A 17168-nucleotide genomic window follows, 5' to 3' on the forward strand; every position below is an offset into this window, starting at 1 on the left:
CATTGTGGGTCAACCCATAGAACGTGGACTGCAGCGATTCAAAATGGCAGCTCACCACCACCTTCTCAAGGGCAACTCAGAATGGGCAATAAATGCTGGCCTAGCCAGCGACACCAATGCTCCATGAATGAGTAAATTTTGTGGACCTCTATCAGGTCTCCCCTCAGCCTCCGTCTTTCCAGTGAAAACAATCCTAGTTTATTCAACCTCTCCTCATAGCCGACACCCTCGAGACCAGGCAACATCCTGGTGAACCTTCTCTGCACCCTCTCCAAAGCTTCCACGTCCTTCTGGTAGTGTGGTGACCAGAACTGCACGCAATACTCCAAATGCGGCCTAACTAAAGTTTGATACAGCTGTAACGTAACTTGCCAACTCTTAGACTTGATGCTCCAGCTGATGAAGGCAAGCACGCCTTCTTGACCTGCGAGGTTTAGCACCAGCTGAGGTCCTGCTGAAACTTTGGCCAGAATTCTCTGGCCGTTCGCACTGGCTGGTGGGATCTTCCTGTCCCATTGACTCTGCACCCCTGCTGCGGGTTTCCCAGTGGAGTGGGGTGGGTTGAATGGGAAATCCCATTGACAGCAGCGGGAATGGAAAACCTTGTCACTGGCGCCCGAGCTCGCTGCCTCCCACCTCCAAAAAACGGGAGGCTGCGGAATCTCACCCCCAATTCCCGCCCAACACAATTCGCAATCGGAAACCAGAAATTACAATCCGTGCCCAGTCCTCATATTTCGTCGAACTCTCTCTTCAGAACTAACGTTCCCGTCACTGTAACATTCTCATTTCCTGTTCAGCCCCTGCCCTGACCGAATAGCCAATGTCGTAACAATCCACTCTGTATAATTAACAGATCCGCCAGGAACCAGGACCACAAAACCCCATCTTCCTTCCGAGCGACGGCAAGTACGATTGGTGCCTTGCTAAGATCTGGGTTCGCCATGCCGACGCGCAGATACACCAGTTGCTATCACACTTGTTGGAGACGCACCTGTTTGCGGAGATCTTCTGCGTTGCAACATTAAGAAAACTGCCAAACGCACACCCTCTTTTCAAGGTAATTTTCAGGTGAAATGCTGGACTGTGGGTGGGAGCTTCATCCTGGGAAACCGTGTGGACGATAACGGTCCCAGGTTTGAGGGACGGTGGGTAAGGGATGGATCGGAGAAGCTGGGGTTGTGACGAGGAATCTGGGCAGTGCAGAGAAGTTGTTTCTCATTGATGGGAAGCTCGAAGACCGATTGGAGGAGAAAGACGAGAAAAGTGACAGTGAAATCACAGAATCCTACAGTGCAGAAGAGGCCCTTCGGCCCATCGAGTCTGTACCGATGCATGAAATGCCCTGGCCTGCCCACCTAATCCCACTTACCAGCACTTGGCCCATAGGCTTGAATGTTATGAGGTGCCAAGTGCTCATCCAGGTACTTTTTAAAGGATGTGAGGCCCCCCCGCCTCCACCACCCTCCCAGGCAGCGCATTCCAGACCCTCACCGCCCTCTGGGTAAAAACTTTATCCTCAAATCCCCACGAAACCTCCCCCCACCTCACTTTTAACTTGTGTCCCCTCGTAACTGACCCTTCGACTAAGGGGAACAGCTGCGCCCTATCCACCCTGTCCATGCCCCTCCATGAGGAAGGAGGTTCTGGTTCTGGTGACGTTCACGAGGGGTCATAGGTTCAAGGTGAAGGGGGGGAGGTTTAACACAGATATCAGAAGGACATATTTTACACAGAGGGTCGTGGGGGCCTGGAATGTGTTGCCGGGCAAGGTGGTGGAGGCGGACACACTGGGAACGTTTAAGACTTATCTAGACAGCTATATGAACGGAGTGGGAATGGAGGGATACAAAAGAGTGGTCTAGTTTGGACCAGGGAGCGGCGCGGGCTAATTGTTCTTTGTTTCTCGTTTCGAGGCTTCATTCTATGATCGGAAAATGCATCCCAACCCTATTCATTTCCACTTCTGCTTTACGAACACCATCTGAATTCCCTGCCCCCGAGACAGGTTCCCAACTATCCGCAGTCTTGCCAGTGCCAGTACAGAGCGAGACTGCGGATAGTTGGGAACCTGTCTCGGGGGCAGGGAATTCAGATGGTGTTCGTAAAGCAGAAGTGGAAATGAATAGGGTTGGGATGCATTTTCCGATCAGGGCCAGTGTGATCTCCTGGACTCGTTTCGATCGCCTCAGGGGGTCGGAGAGGAATTTCCCAGATTTCTTTTCCCCATATTGGCCCTGGGGTTTTCACTCTGGGTTTTCGCCTCTCCCTGGAGATCACACGGTCTGGAATGGGGGGGTAGGGGTGAGTTAATAGGTTGTGATGAACAAAGCATCGTAGCTGTGAGGGACAGCTCGGTGGATAGGATATTAGTATGTAGATAGGCTGGAAAATTGGGCGGGGATCCTGGATTCAGGATTCAATCCTGGACCGGGGAGCGGCGCGGGCTTGGAGGGCCGAAGGGCCTGTTCCTGTGCTGTATTGTTCTTTGTTCTTGTTCTTTGAGGTTGACAGGGTCTGGAAGGTGCTGTCTGGGGGTGCTGGAGGCTGGATCAATCCTGCCTTTCTAAAGGGAATTGAATAATTATCTGAAGAGATGGGAATTTTGGGATAGAGGGAGAAGGCAGGGAGTGTCACTTGCTGAGTGACTGGCGGGGAGGCAGGTGGGTTGGGGAGGAGCAGGGGGGTGGGGGGAAAGGGGGGGGAGGTGGAGGGGTCGCAGGACCTCATTCTGTGCTGTGACCATTTGAGAATTTTATTCCTTCCCAACCCTCCCTGAAAAAAAGGTGCAGAAAGATCTCAATCATTTCTGCCAATAGCAGGTTTCACTCTCTGGGTCAAGATGGTTTTTCCTGAATTCTTCATTGGAATTATTATTGTGAACCAAGAACTACACCAAACGCACCCCACGCATTCACACAATCGGACAGGCTAGCCAAACTCTTGGCTGTTTCTCTGGATTAGGTTATAGGGCGGGTACCTATGAGGCACAGTGGAACACAGCAGTGGGAGCAAACCTTAACAAGCTGTGGGTCTCGCTGGCTTATTTGGTAGCAAAAGCCACACAAGCTTTCGAAGCTCTAAGCCCCTTCTTCAGGTGAGTGGGAATTCTGTTCACAAACAGAGCTTATAAAGACACAGACTCAATTTACATGAATAATGGTTGGAATGCGAATACTTACAACTAATCAAGTCTTTAAGAAACAAAACAATGGGAGTGGAGAGAGCATCAAGACAGGCTAAAAAGATGTGTATTGTCTCCAGACAAGACAGCCAGTTTCACTGAGACTTGATTAGTTGTAAGTATTCGCATTCCAACCATTATTCATGTAAATTGAGTCTGTGTCTTTATAAACTCTGTTTGTGAACAGAATTCCCACTCACCTGAAGAAGGGGCTTAGAGCCTCGAAAGCTTGTGTGGCTTTTGCTACCAAATAAACCTGTTGGACTTTAACCTGGTGTTGTTAAACTTCTTACTGTGTTTACCCCAGTCCAACGCCGGCATCTCCACATCGCTGGCTGGGCCAGCGTTTACTGCCTGACCCTAATTACCCCTGGAGAAGGTGGTGGGTGAGCTGCCGCCTTGAAGCCGCTGCAGTCCCCGTGTGGTGTAGGTACACCCACAGTGCTGTTAGGGAGGGAGTAACAGGATTCTGACCCCAGCGACAGTGAAGGAACGGCCGATATGTTTCCCAGTCAGGATGGTGAGTGGCTCAGAGGGGAACCTCCAGGCGCTGGTGTTCCCCATGTATCTGCCAAGGGCTGTCACTCTCACCTCACCTCTGGAATTCATCTCTTTTGTCCATGTTTGAACCAAGGTTGTAATTAAGTCAGGAGCTGAGTGACCCAAACAGGGCGTCACTGAGCAGGTGCTGCTGGATTGCACTGTCGATGACCCCTTCCATCACTTTACTGATGATCGAGAGTAGACTGATTGGGCGGTGATTGGCCAGGTTGGATTTGTCCTGCTTTTTGTGTACAGGACACACCTGGGCAATTTTCCACATTGTTGGGTAGGTGCCAGAACTGGAAGAGCTTGGCTAGGGGAGCGGCAAGTTCTGGAGCACAAGTCTTCAGTATTATTATCAGGGCCCATTGGCTTTGCAGTATCCAGCGCCTCCAACCATTTCTTGATATCACCTGGAGTGAATCAAATTGGCTGGAGACTGGCATCTGGAGGAGGCTGAGATGGATCATCCACTCGGCACTTCTGGCTGAAGATTGCTGCGAATCCTTCAGCCTTATCTTTTGCACTGATGCGCTGGGCTCCTCCACCGTTGAGGGCTGGGAATATTTGTGGAACCTCCTCTTCCAGAGAGTTGTTTAATTGTCCACCACCATTCTCGACTGGATGTGGAAGGACTGCAGAGCTTAGATCCGATCTGTTGGTTGTGGGGCCGCTTAGCTCTGTCTATCACTTGCTGTTTTCGCTGTTTGGCATGAAAGTAGTTCCGTTTGGTAGCTTCACCAGGTTGACATCTCATTATTGGGTATGCCTGGTGCTGCTCCTGACGTGCCCTCCTGCACTCTCCATTGAGCCAGGGTTGATTCCCTGACTTGATGGTAATGGTTGAGTGGGGGATATGCCGGGCCACGAGGTTGCAGATTGTGCTGGAGTACAATTCCGCTGCTGTTGATGGCCCACAGCGCCTCATGGATGTCCAATCTTGAGTTGCTAGATCGGTTCGAAGTCTGTCCCATTTAGCACGGCGATAGTGCCACACAACACGATGGAGGTTATTCTCAATGTGAAGGCGGGACATCATCTCCACCAGGACTGTGCGGTGGTCACTCTTACTGATGCTCTCATGGACAGATGCATCTGCAGCCGGCAGATTGGTAAGGATGAGATCAAGAATGTTATTTCCTCTTGTTGGTTCCTTCACCACCTGCTGCAGAGGCAGTCCAGCAGTTATATCCTTTAGGACCCGACCAGCTCGATCAGTAGTGCTGCTGCCGAGCCACTCTTGGTGGTGGACATTGAAATCCCCCATCCAGAGTACATTTTGCGCCCTTGCCGCCCTCAGCGCTTCTTCCAAGTGTTGTTTAACACGGAGGAATCCTGATTCATCAGCCGAAGGAGGACGGTACATGGTAATCAGTAAGAGGTTTCCTTGCCCGTGTTTAACCTGACGCCATGAGACTGTTAAAGACTCCTAGGGCAACTCCCTTCCGACTGCATCCCACTGTGCTGCCACAGTGGGATCTAGAGAGGGGAGAGACTGGGATCTGTCCTGCTGGTGGGACAGGACATATCCAGGGATGGTAATGGTGGTGTCTGGGGTGTTATCTGTATGAGAATGACTCTGTCAGGCTGTTCCTTGACTAGTCTGTGAGACAGCTCTCCCAATTTTGGCACTAGCCCCCCCAGATGTTAGTGAGGAGGACTTTGCAGGGTGGACAGGGCTGTTTGTTTTGCTGTTGTCTTTTCCGGTGCCGAGGTTGATGCCAGGTGGTCTGTCTAGTTTCACTTCTTTGTTGAGACTTTGTAGCGATTGTTACAACTGAGTGGCTTGTGAGGCCGTTTCAGAGGGCAGTTGAGAGTCAACCACATTGGCTGTGGCTCTGGAGTCACATGTAGGCCAGACCGGGTAAGGACGGCAGATTTCCTTCCCTAAAGGAACCAGATGGGTTTTTCCGACAATCGACAATGGGTCATCAGTAGATTCTTAATTCCAGGTATTTTTTATTGAATTCAAATTCCACCGCCTGCCAGGATTCGAACCCGGGTCCCCCAGAACATCAGCGGGATCTCTGAATGAGCCACGAGACTTCACGTCATTGGGTTAAATGAGAACCAACGGTGATATTCGAATTGAAGAGATACATTACTGCTTTGTTGTGTGTGAGATTGTGGAGAATAAATCTCAACCCAAAACCTCTTCCATCTTTTAGCTCCTTATGCCACATCTGAAATACACTCTACACATCAACACAGGTGCAAGAGAACTCCTCATCTCAGATGGAGGAGTCATTGATAAGGTGAGTACATTCACCAAGCATTCCCAAAACAAATCATTCTGACATTGTAATAACCACTTCACCATAGAACATCACAGTGTTATAGAGAGACAGGAGAGACTGGGAACAGTGGGATATAGAGAGAGGGACACACTGGGAACAGTGGGATATAGAGAGAGGGACACACTGGGAACAGGGGGATATAGACAGAGGGACCCTGGGAACAGTGGGATAGAGAGAGAGAGGACACACTGGGGAACAGTGGGATATGGAGAGGGGAGAGACTGGGGAACAGTGGGGTATAGAGAGGGGAGAGACTGGGGAACAGTGGGATATAGAGAGGGGACAGACTGGGGAACAGTGGGATATAGAGAGGGGACAGACTGGGGAACAGAGGGATATAGAGCGGGGAGAGACTGGGGAACAGTGGGATATAGAGAGGGGAGAGACTGGGGAACAGTGGGATATAGAGAGGGGAGAGACTGGGGAACAGTGGGATATAGAGAGGGGAGAGACTGGGGAACAGTGGGATATAGAGAGGGGAGAGACTGGGGAACAGTGGGATATAGAGAGGGGGCACTCTGGGGAACAGTGGGATATAGAGAGGGGGCACACTGGGGAACAGTGGGATGTAGAGAGGGGGAGGACTGGGGAACAGTGGGATATAGAGAGGGGAGAGACTGGGGAACAGTGGGATATAGAGCGGGGAGAGACTGGGGAACAGTGGGATATAGAGAGGGGAGAGACTGGGGAACAGTGGGATATAGAGAGGGGAGAGACTGGGGAACAGTGGGATATAGAGAGGGGAGAGACTGGGGAACAGTGGGATATAGAGAGGGGAGAGACTGGGGAACAGTGGGATATAGACAGGGGAGAGACTGGGGAACAGTGGGATATAGAGAGGGGGAGGACTGGGGAACAGTGGGATATAGAGAGGGGAGAGACTGGGGAACAGTGGGATATAGAGAGGGGAGAGACTTGGGAACAGTGGGATACAGAGAGGGGACAGACTGGGGAACAGTGGGATACAGAGAGGGGAGAGACTTGGGAACAGTGGGATATAGAGAGGGGACACACTGGGGGACAGTGGGATATAGAGAGGGGAGAGACTGGGGAACAGTGGGATATAGAGAGGGGAGAGACTGGGGAACAGTGGGATGTAGAGAGGGGAGAGACTGGGGAACAGTGGGATGTAGAGAGGGGGAGGACTGGGGAACAGTGGGATATAGAGAGGGGAGAGACTTGGGAACAGTGGGATACAGAGAGGGGACAGACTGGAGAACAGTGGGATACAGAGAGGGGACAGACTGGGGAACAGTGGGATATAGAGAGGGGAGAGACTGGGGAACAGTGGGATGTAGAGAGGGGGAGGACTGGGGAACAGTGGGATATAGAGAGGGGAGAGACTTGGGAACAGTGGGATACAGAGAGGGGACAGACTGGAGAACAGTGGGATACAGAGAGGGGACAGACTGGGGAACAGTGGGATGCAGAGAGGGGAGAGACTGGGGAACAGTGGGATATAGAGAGGGGGAGGACTGGGGAACAGTGGGATATAGAGAGGGGAGAGACTGGGGAACAGTGGGATGCAGAGAGGGGAGAGACTGGGGAACAGTGGGATATAGAGAGGGGGAGGACTGGGGAACAGTGGGATATAGAGAGGGGAGAGACTGGGGAACAGTGGGATGTGGAGAGGGGACAGACTGGGGAATAGTGGGATGTGGAGAGGGGACAGACTGGGGAACAGTGGGATGTGGAGAGGGGACAGACTGGGGAATAGTGGGATGTGGAGAGGGGACAGACTGGGGAATAGTGGGATGTGGAGAGAGACACACTTTCTTTCACCCTCTCCCAGTGAAGAGTGTCCCTCTCAGATCTGGACCTCTCCGTCACTCGATGGATTTCTGGATCGGGTGGATCGTGAGAAATAATGTTCGCTGCTCGGGGAGTCGGTGACTGGGGAGCGGCATTGAGCTGGTTAAAAACTCTGGCTCACGCAGTGCTGGAAGAGTCTTTCCGCTTTGGGAACCGCAGTTTGGGAAGAATGTGAAGGCATTAACAAGGATGCAGGAAAAACTGATGGGAATGTTTCCAGGGATGAGGGTCTTTCATGACATGGAGAGGTTTGGGACCTTTCTGCCTGGAGTGAAGGTGGGGAGGGGATTTGACCGAGATTTTCAGAGTGATGAGGGGGCTGGGGCAGAGTAGACGGGGGGGGGGAACCCCTTCCTGTTGCGGAAGGAGTGTGAGCGAGAGGGCACAGATTGAAAGTGAGAGAAGCCATGGGGACACGAGGAGCATCTTCACACAGCGTGTGGTTCGGATCTGGGAGGCGCTGCCCGAGAATGTGGGAATGACGGATTCAATGGAGGCTTGCAAACAGGAATCGGAATATCATCTGAATGGGAAAAGTTGCTGGGATGAGGAGAGTGGCACGAATGAATTGTTCCCTCAGAGGGCCAGTATGGGTCTGATGGGCTGAATGGTAACCATTCTATGATTCTGTCATCTTAGAATTTAGAGTCCCATCTTTCAGAGTAAAATTAGGAAAGGTTTCAACAAAGGAAGGGTGTGAGACATTTGGAGCTTTCTCCCACTGGTTGATGCTGGATCAGTATGTTAGTTTTACATCGAGATGTCAGAGTTTGATTAATTCGAAGTGTAAAAGGGGTATGGGGGAAAAACTGCTCCATGGAATTCAGTCAGGGAATTGTAGAACAGGCTCACTGGGTTTAGTGATGCCCTTACAGGGAACTGTTAGGGATTGTTAAAGGATATACTGGCACTGGAGGGGGTGCAGAGGAGGTTGATTCCGGAGTTGAGAGGGTTGGCTTATGAGGAGGGACTGAGTAGACTGGGGCTATACTCATTGGAATTCAGAAGAATGAGGGGGGATCTTATAGAAACATATAAGATGATGAAGGGAATAGATAAGATAGAAGCAGGGAAGTTGTTTCCACTGGTGGGTGAAACTAGAACTCGGGGGCATGGCCTCAAAATAAGGGGGAGCAGATTTAGGACTGAGTTGAGGAGGAACTTCTTCACACAAAGGTTGTGAATCTGTGGAATTCCCTGCCCAGTTGAGGCTACCTCATTGAATGTTTTTAAGGCAAGGATAGATAGATTTTTGAACAGTAAAGGAATTAAGGGTTATGGTGAGCGGGCGGGTAAGTGGAGCTGAGTCCACGAAAAGATCAGCCATGATCTTATTGAATGGCGGAGCAGGCTCGAGGGGCCAGATGGCCCACTCCCGCTCCTAGTTCTTATGTTCTTAAATATAGCAGGAGGATTGGTTAATCTGGCTCTGAATATCCCATTTCACAATTCTGTAATCCCAGGCATTCTCCACAGGTGGGGCTGGTAAAGTACAAATCCTGCAGCGAGCTATGGACCAGATTACCTATTCGTACCTGTGTCTCCCGGAAGATCTCGCTTCCCGAGGAGTGGAGAGACTGCCCAAATATTATTACAGAGATGACGCACTGAAAATATGGTTCGCAATTAACAGGTGAGATTTCTACAGCCGCAGTTTCCATCACGTCCTTTTTACTCCTCAAATATCATCGCAATATTCATCCTGGCGTGCCTACCCCGCTGAAGGAAGGTGTGGGAAAGCAAAGGCATTCTCTGAATTTCAATCACATTGCTTCTGGCTTTCTGTAATCTCATTCTCCCTCTCTCTCACACTCTCTATCTGCACTCTCTCTCTCTGACCCCCTCTGTCTCTCACTCTATCTATGCGCTCTCTGTCTCTCCCTCTTTTTTCTCTCTACACTCTGTCTCTACCTCTCTATCTCTCTCTGCCTCTCCCTCTCTATCTATCTCTCCCTTCTTCTATCTAGCTCTCTCTCTCTCCCCTTCTCTATCTATCACTCTGTCTATCTATCACTCTCTCTGTGTGTCTGTCTCTGTCTCTCTCTGTCTCTCTCTCTCTGTCTCTTTCTCTGTCCCTCTCTCTCTGTCTCTCTGTCTCTCTGTCTCTCTCTCTCTGTCTCTCTCTGTCTCTCTCTCTCTGTCTCTCTCTCTCTGTCTCTCTCTGTCTCTGTCTCTCTCTGTCTCTCTCTCTCTCTGTCTCTCTGTCTCTCTATCTGTCTCTCTGTCTCTCTCTGTCTCTCTCTGTCTCTCTCTGTCTCTCTCTGTCTCTCTCTCTGTCTCTGTCTCTCTCTGTCTCTCTCTGTCTCTCTCTCTGTCTCTCTCTCTCTGTCTCTCTCTCTCTGTCTCTCTCTCTCTGTCTCTCTCTCTCTGTCTCTCTCTCTCTGTCTCTCTCTCTCTCTCTCTCTCTGTCTCTCTCTCTCTCTCTCTCTCTGTCTCTCTCTCTCTCTCTCTCTCTGCCTCTGTCTCTCTCTCTGTCTCTCTCTCTGTCTCTCTCTCTGTCTCTCTCTCTCTCTGTCTCTCTCTCTCTGTCTCTCTCTCTCTCTCTCTCTGTCTCTCTCTGTCTCTCTCTGTCTCTCTCTCTCTCTGTCTCTCTCTCTCTGTCTCTCTCTCTCTCTCTGTCTCTCTCTCTCTGTCTCTCTCTCTCTCTCCTTTTCCTCTATTAGAACATAGAACATAGAAAGCCACAGCACAAACAGGCCCTTCGGCCCACAAGTTGCGCTGATCATATCCCCACCTCTAGGCCTATCTATAGCCCTCAATCCCATTAAATCCCATGTACTCATCCAGAAGTCTCTTAAAAGACCCCAACGAGTTTGCCTCCACCACCACCGACGTCAGCCGATTCCACTCACCCACCACCCTCTGAGTGAAACCTATTATTGAGGTTTTATTCTCGTTCCTCTCCTGGAGTGCTGCTGCTAAAATCTTGGTGCCTTACCTCCTGCAGCCTCACTGTGTTAAAACCCCGACTCTTGTTCCTATTACTCAGGATGTTGGAATTGGTCATTCCCCCGAGGCAGCTGTCACTCGGAGCTGAGTACCATCTCCCTGATCTTCCACTCTCTTCATTGCTGCAGCCACACGCAGGGAGGGAGGCTAAAATATTTTAAAGCTTACTGTTGGAGCTTTTCTTCAGAGACGAAGCATTATACTGGCTCAGCTCATACAAAGACTCGCAGAGACAGTATTCTGGTTAAATACGTCCCTTTATTTCCCAGGCCTGGTTCAACGCAGTGAGGGACAGCAGCTTTGGTGGTGATCCAAAACCACTCTGAAAGTACATCGCTCTCAGTATTAACAAGAACAAAGAACAATACAGCACAGGAACAGGCCCTTCGGCCCTCCAAGCCCGTGCCGCTCCCTGGTCCAAACTAGACCATTCTTTTGTATCCCTCCATTCCCACTCCGTTCATGTGGCTATCTAGATAAGTCTTAAACGTTCCCAGTGTGTCCGCCTCCACCACCTTGCCTGGCAGCGCATTCCAGGCCCCCACCACCCTCTGTGTAAAATATGCCCTTCTGATATCTGTGTTAAACCTCCCCCCCTTCACCTTGAACCTATGACCCCTCGTGAACGTCACCACCGACCTGGGGAAAAGCTTCCCACCTTTCACCCTATCTTTCATAATTTTATACACCTCTATTAAGTCTCCCCTCATCCTCCATCTTTCCAGGGAGAACAACCCCAGTTTACCCAATCTCTCCTCATAACTAAGCCCCTCCATACCAGGCAACATCCTGGTAAACCTCCTCTGTACTCTCTCCAAAGCCTCCACGTCCTTCTGGTAGTGTGGCGACCAGAACTGGACGCAGTATTCCAAATACGGCCGAACCAACGTTCTATACATCTGCAACATCAGACCCCAACTTTTATACTCTATGCCCCATCCTATAAAGGCAAGCATGGCATATGCCTTCTTCACCACCTTCTCCACCTGTGACGTCACCTTCAATTACAATTACAATTACACACTCTTCACCGCCTCCCTGCTCACCCCAGCCGGGTGTTAGCCAATCATTATTAGCATAGGTTATTTACCATGGCCAATAACATTTACTCTCTGCAGAATGGGACTATGTGGGTTCTTGGATTTTGAAAGCCTTTCTCATAGTCTCCTAGCAACTCCTTATCGGGAAACCATATGCCCTATTCATTAACTTGTCTGGGATTGCTCACACTGTCTGGAGTTCACACTGATAAGAGCTGCACTCAGTAGCTGTATTGTCCCAAAGAATGTGGTTCTTTTTACTTGACTAAGTCCCATCATGCCTTAGAACATTGTGCCATTGACCAAGGTATATGCTTTTAATGCAGAATATTCAGAAATACGTGTTTAAATTCTCTAACAGTGGTTATATGTGTTTCTATGCAAACAGGTACCTTTGTTAAGATATATTCCAGGTATTTTATGGACTTCACTCTAAATTAACCTACTCTGATTTGTCAATCTTTTAGTCCCAGGTTATTCTGAATCCTCTCTTCCAGTTGCATTGTATTGCTACGAGTATTACTGATCTACTCAGTGCCCAGATAATGATTATTTGTTGAGAGGTTATTACATTGGAAGTACTTTGATTTCTGGTTCGGCAACATGTTACAGCTGTACAGAAGGAGGACACCTTGGAGGAATCATGGAACGAGACACTGTGGGTAGAACTCAGAAACAGGAAGGGGGCAGTCACGATGACGGGGGTGTACTACAGGCCTCCCAACAGCCCGTGGGAAGTTGAGGAACGGATACGCAAGCGGATTCTGGACAGATGTAGAGATAATCGGGTTGTTGTAGTGAGAGACTTTAATTTTCCTCATATTGACTGGAAATCCCTTTGGGCTGAGGGTCGGATAGTGAGGAATTTGTTAAGTGTGTCCAGGAAGGTTTTTAGGTCTTTGTTTTTTTTTAATCTCACTTTGCCAACGAGATTCACCCCTGGCCGTTCTGACCCGGCCATCCAACCCTTTCATTATTCATTCCTGGGATGTGCCCATCATTGGCTACACCAGCATTTATTGCCCATCCCTAATTACTCCTTGAGAAGTGATCTGCCTTCTTCAACCCACTGCAGTCCCTGTGTGGTGTAGGTACACCCACAGTGCTGTTAGGGAGGAAGTTCCTGCGACAGTGAAGGAATGGCCGATATATTTCCAAGGCAGGAATGGGTTAGGATTCATTCCCTCCACCACCGACAGTGTGTGTACCATCTACAAGATGCACTGCAGCGACTCACCAAGGCTCCTTAGACAGCACCTTCCAAACCCACAACCACGACTGTCTAGAAGGACAAGGGCAGCAGATACCTGGGAACGCCCCCACCTGGAGGTTCCCCTCCGAGTAGCTCACCATCCTGACTGGGAAATATATCGGCCGTTCCTTCACTGAATCCTGCAGGTGGTACTCCGTAGCTAACAATCTATAGGTAGTAATTTATAGGTGATAATCTATCGATAGCACTCTGTGTCTGACACTATGGTGGTAATCTACGGGAGATTATCTATAGGTGGTAATGTATATGTGACATTCTGTGGGTGACAATCTATAGGTGGTAATGTATAGGTGGTAATGTATAGGCGACACTCTGTAAGTGGTAATCTATAGGTGGCAATCCATAGGTGGCCATCTATAGGTGGTAATGTATAGGTGACACTCTGTAAGTCATAGAGTCATAGAGGTTTACAGCATGGAATCAGGCCCTTCGGCCCAACATGTCCATGCTGCCCTTTTTTAAAAAAACCTTTAGGCTAATCCCAATTGCCCGCATTTGGCCCATCTCCCTCTATACCCATCGTACCCATGTAACTGCCTAAATGCATTTTAAAAGACAAAATTGTACCCGCCTCTACTACTACCTCTGGCAGCTTGTTCCAGATGCTCACCACCCTCTGTGTGAAAAAATTGCCCCTCTGGACACTTTTGTATCTTTCCCCTCTGACCTTAAACCTATGCCCTCTAGTTTTAGACTCCCCTACCTTTGGGAAAAGATATTGACTATCTCGCTGATCTGTGCCCCTCATTATTTTATAGACCTCTATAAGATCACCCCTCAGCCTCCTACGCTCCAGAGAGAAAAGTCCCAGTCTATCCAGCCTCTCCTTATAACTCAATCCATCAAGTCCCGGGAGCATCCTAGTAAATCTTTTCTGCACTCTTTCTAGTTTAATAATATCCTTTCTAGAAAAGGGTGACCAGAATTGCACACAGTATTCCAAGTGTGGCCTTACCAATGTCTTGTACAACTTCAACAAGACATTCCAACTCCTGTATTCAATGTTCTGACCGATGAAACCAAGCATGCCGAATGCCTTCTTCACCACTCTGTCCACCTGTGACTCCACTTTCAAGGAGCTATGAACATGTACCCCAAGATCTCTTTGTTCTGCAACTCTCCCCAACGCCCTACCATTAACTGAGTAAGTCCTGTCCTGGTTCAATCTACCAAAATGCATCACCTCGCATTTGTCTAAATTAAACTCCATCTGCCATTCGTCAGCCCACTGGCCCAATTGATCAAGATCCCGTTGCAATTGGAGATAGCTTTCTTCACTGTCCACTATGCCACCAATCTTAGTGTCATCTGCAAACTTACTAACCATGCCTCCTATATTCTCATCCAAATCATTAATATAAATGACAAATAACAGTGGGCCCAGCACTGATCCCTGAGGCACACCGCTGGTCACAGGCCTCCAGTTTGAAAAACAACTCTCTACAACCACCCTCTGGCTATAGGTGGTAATGTATAGGTGACACTCTGCAGATGGTAATGTATAGGTGATAATGTATAGGTGACACTCTGTAGGTGGTAATGTATAGGTGATAATGTATAGGTGACACTCTGTAAGTGGTAATGTATAGGTGATAATGTATAGGTGACACTCTGTAAGTGGTAATGTATAGGTGATAATGTATAGGTGACACTCTGTAAGTGGTAATGTATAGGTGATAATGTATAGGTGACACTCTGTAGGTGGTAATGTATAGGTGATAATGTATAGGTGACACTCTGTAGGTGGTAATCTATAGGTGGTTATCATGTTTTTTGAACAGTATCAGGATTGCTGCAAAAGGTTTCCGTGAACTGACAGATATTTCTTCTGCTTGTGGAAGGTTTGTGGAAAACATTGTTAAAATCTACTACAAGGATGATGCCACAGTTCTGGATGATTCTGAAATTCAAGAGTGGGCCACAGAAATCTTTACCGAAGGATTCTTGGCAAGACAATCTTCAGGTCTGACTTTCAACATGATTCCTGTTTGCTGACATTCGGCAATAACCCCTCACAATGTGCTCTCTCTCTCTGGGGTAATTAGCTGAACTGGTTTAGTGCGCTATTGGTTTTTAGGTTGGTCAAGGCTGGCCAGATGTGAATCAGAGGACAAAACACCAAACTGTCCAATGACAAATCTTCAGATTCAAATTAGTGATGTTATTCAAGAAACGACATGACACAAAGTGATTCCTCCAAAAAAAAACAGAACCAGAACACCTTCTACCGAGAGAAGATGGTCTGATTGTTGTTCTGGAGGACTCTAAAGAGACTGGATATAGACTGTGAGAACAGAGAACAGTACAGCACAGGAACAGGCCCTTCGGCCCTCCAAGCCTGCACCGATCACTGTCCTATCCAGACCAACCACCCGTATCTCTCTATTCCCCGTCTGCTCATGTGTCTATCCAGATAAGTCTCAAATGTCGCTAACCTATCTGCCCCAACCCCCTCACTTGGCAGCGCATTCCAGGCCCCCACCACCCTCTGTGTGAAACACTCCCCCACACACATCCCTACTGAACCTTTCCCCCCTTATCTTGAACTTGTGCCCCCTGTAATTGGCATTTCTGCCCCTGGGAAAAAGCTTCCAACTCTTCACCCTATCCATTACCCCTCATAATTTTATAAACTTCTATCGGGTCGCCCCCTCAGCCTCCGTCTTTCCAGGGAGAACAATCCCAGTTTATTCAACAGGGCCGATCTCAACTTGTCCAGACTTGTAGAACATAGCAGCAGTGTTTGGAGTGGCTGGCGGTTGGGGGGGGTGGGGGGGCGGGGGGGCTTCCCCGCTCCACCCCGCACTCCGCACCCCCAGGTGCCCATAGATCAGCAGCGTGAGGCTGAGGTGCAAACAGAACATGAGTAAGAGATTTTAAACACCTTTTTAAAAAATGCAGCCTAAAACATTTAATGTAGGCGTGATTCCGGTCTCCTCAAGGCCGCAGAAGGGGCAGGTTTCTTGGCTTTGGGTACAAGTTTCGGTTGTATGGAACCGCTGCGGCACTACCCTCCACCCCAGGTCTCTGGTGTTATGGGGAAGGACCCCTCTGGAGAGGGGTCTCCATTGGGACCTCCGTCGCTGGACGGCAACAAGACACGCCATGTCCGTGCATAGTTTTGGTCCCCGTATTTGGGGAAAGATGTAGTGACATTGGAGGCAGTTCAGAGGAGGTTCACTAGGTTGATTCTAGAGATGAGAGGTTTGTCGGATGAAGAGAGATTGAACAGTTTAGGCCGATATTCTCTGGGTGCCGGGACAGTGAGTAAATTTAAGGGGGAGTGAGACTGATTTTTAATTGGGAATGGGGGTTGAGGGGTTATGGGGAGAAGGCAGGAAAATGGGGATGAGGAACATATCAGCCATGATCGAATGGCAAATCGGATTAGATGGGCCGAATGGTCTAATTCTGCTCCTATATCTTATGAACCTTTGTCCGGACATTGGGTGAGGGCATGGCACTGGAAGGTGTGCAGCACAGTCCGTACAGCAAAACCCCTCCGTGCCGTGACAAAGGGCAGGGAGAGCATTTCCATGAGGCGGCTCAGACTGTGGGGTCCATCCCCGGGGGAGTGGGTCTGGGGAAATGTGGATTCCTGTCCGGGCAGGGGTATGCTCAGATGAGATTCCACCACACAGCAGTGCCTCCTCGAGACCACATGTGACCACCGGCCCAAACATGACCATCTTGAGGTCATACATGGCAGCGGTCACAAACCAAATGCTTCTGCCAATTGGCTAGCCAGGATTATTACTGGAATGGGTGTAAATTGAGAGGGTGGATACTCAGCGAGACCTTGGAGTCCTCGTGCATCAGTCGCTGAGAGTAAGCGCGCAGGTACAGCAGGCAGTAAAGAAGGCAAATGGTATGTTAGCCTTCATAGCGAGAGAATTTGAGTATAGGGATAGGGATGTTTTGCTGCAATTGTATAATGCGTTGGTGAGGCCACACCTGGAGTATTGTGTGCAGTTTTGGTGTCCTTATCTGAGGAAGGATGTCCTGGCTATAGAGGGAGTACAGCGAAGGTTTACCAGGCTGATTCCTGGGATGGCAGGTCTGTCATATGA

The 17168-nt window shown here is 49.4% G+C and overlaps 1 protein-coding gene across 2 annotated transcripts in view; it reads left to right on the forward strand.

The window, feature by feature from the left end:
• Positions 1 to 17168, forward strand: part of LOC144481747 (polyunsaturated fatty acid lipoxygenase ALOX15B-like) — a 132132-nt gene that overhangs the window by 101864 nt on the left and 13100 nt on the right. For both annotated transcript variants that reach the window (XM_078200895.1, XM_078200894.1), the window contains exons 8-11: positions 857 to 1060; positions 5896 to 5982; positions 9300 to 9469; positions 14940 to 15061. In XM_078200895.1, the coding sequence (XP_078057021.1) occupies positions 857 to 1060; positions 5896 to 5982; positions 9300 to 9469; positions 14940 to 15061 (583 nt within the window). The remainder of the gene's footprint in view (positions 1 to 856; positions 1061 to 5895; positions 5983 to 9299; positions 9470 to 14939; positions 15062 to 17168) is intronic.

Source organism: Mustelus asterias, chromosome 31 (genome assembly GCF_964213995.1).
Source record: "Mustelus asterias chromosome 31, sMusAst1.hap1.1, whole genome shotgun sequence".
NCBI classification, from domain to species: domain Eukaryota; kingdom Metazoa; phylum Chordata; class Chondrichthyes; order Carcharhiniformes; family Triakidae; genus Mustelus; species Mustelus asterias.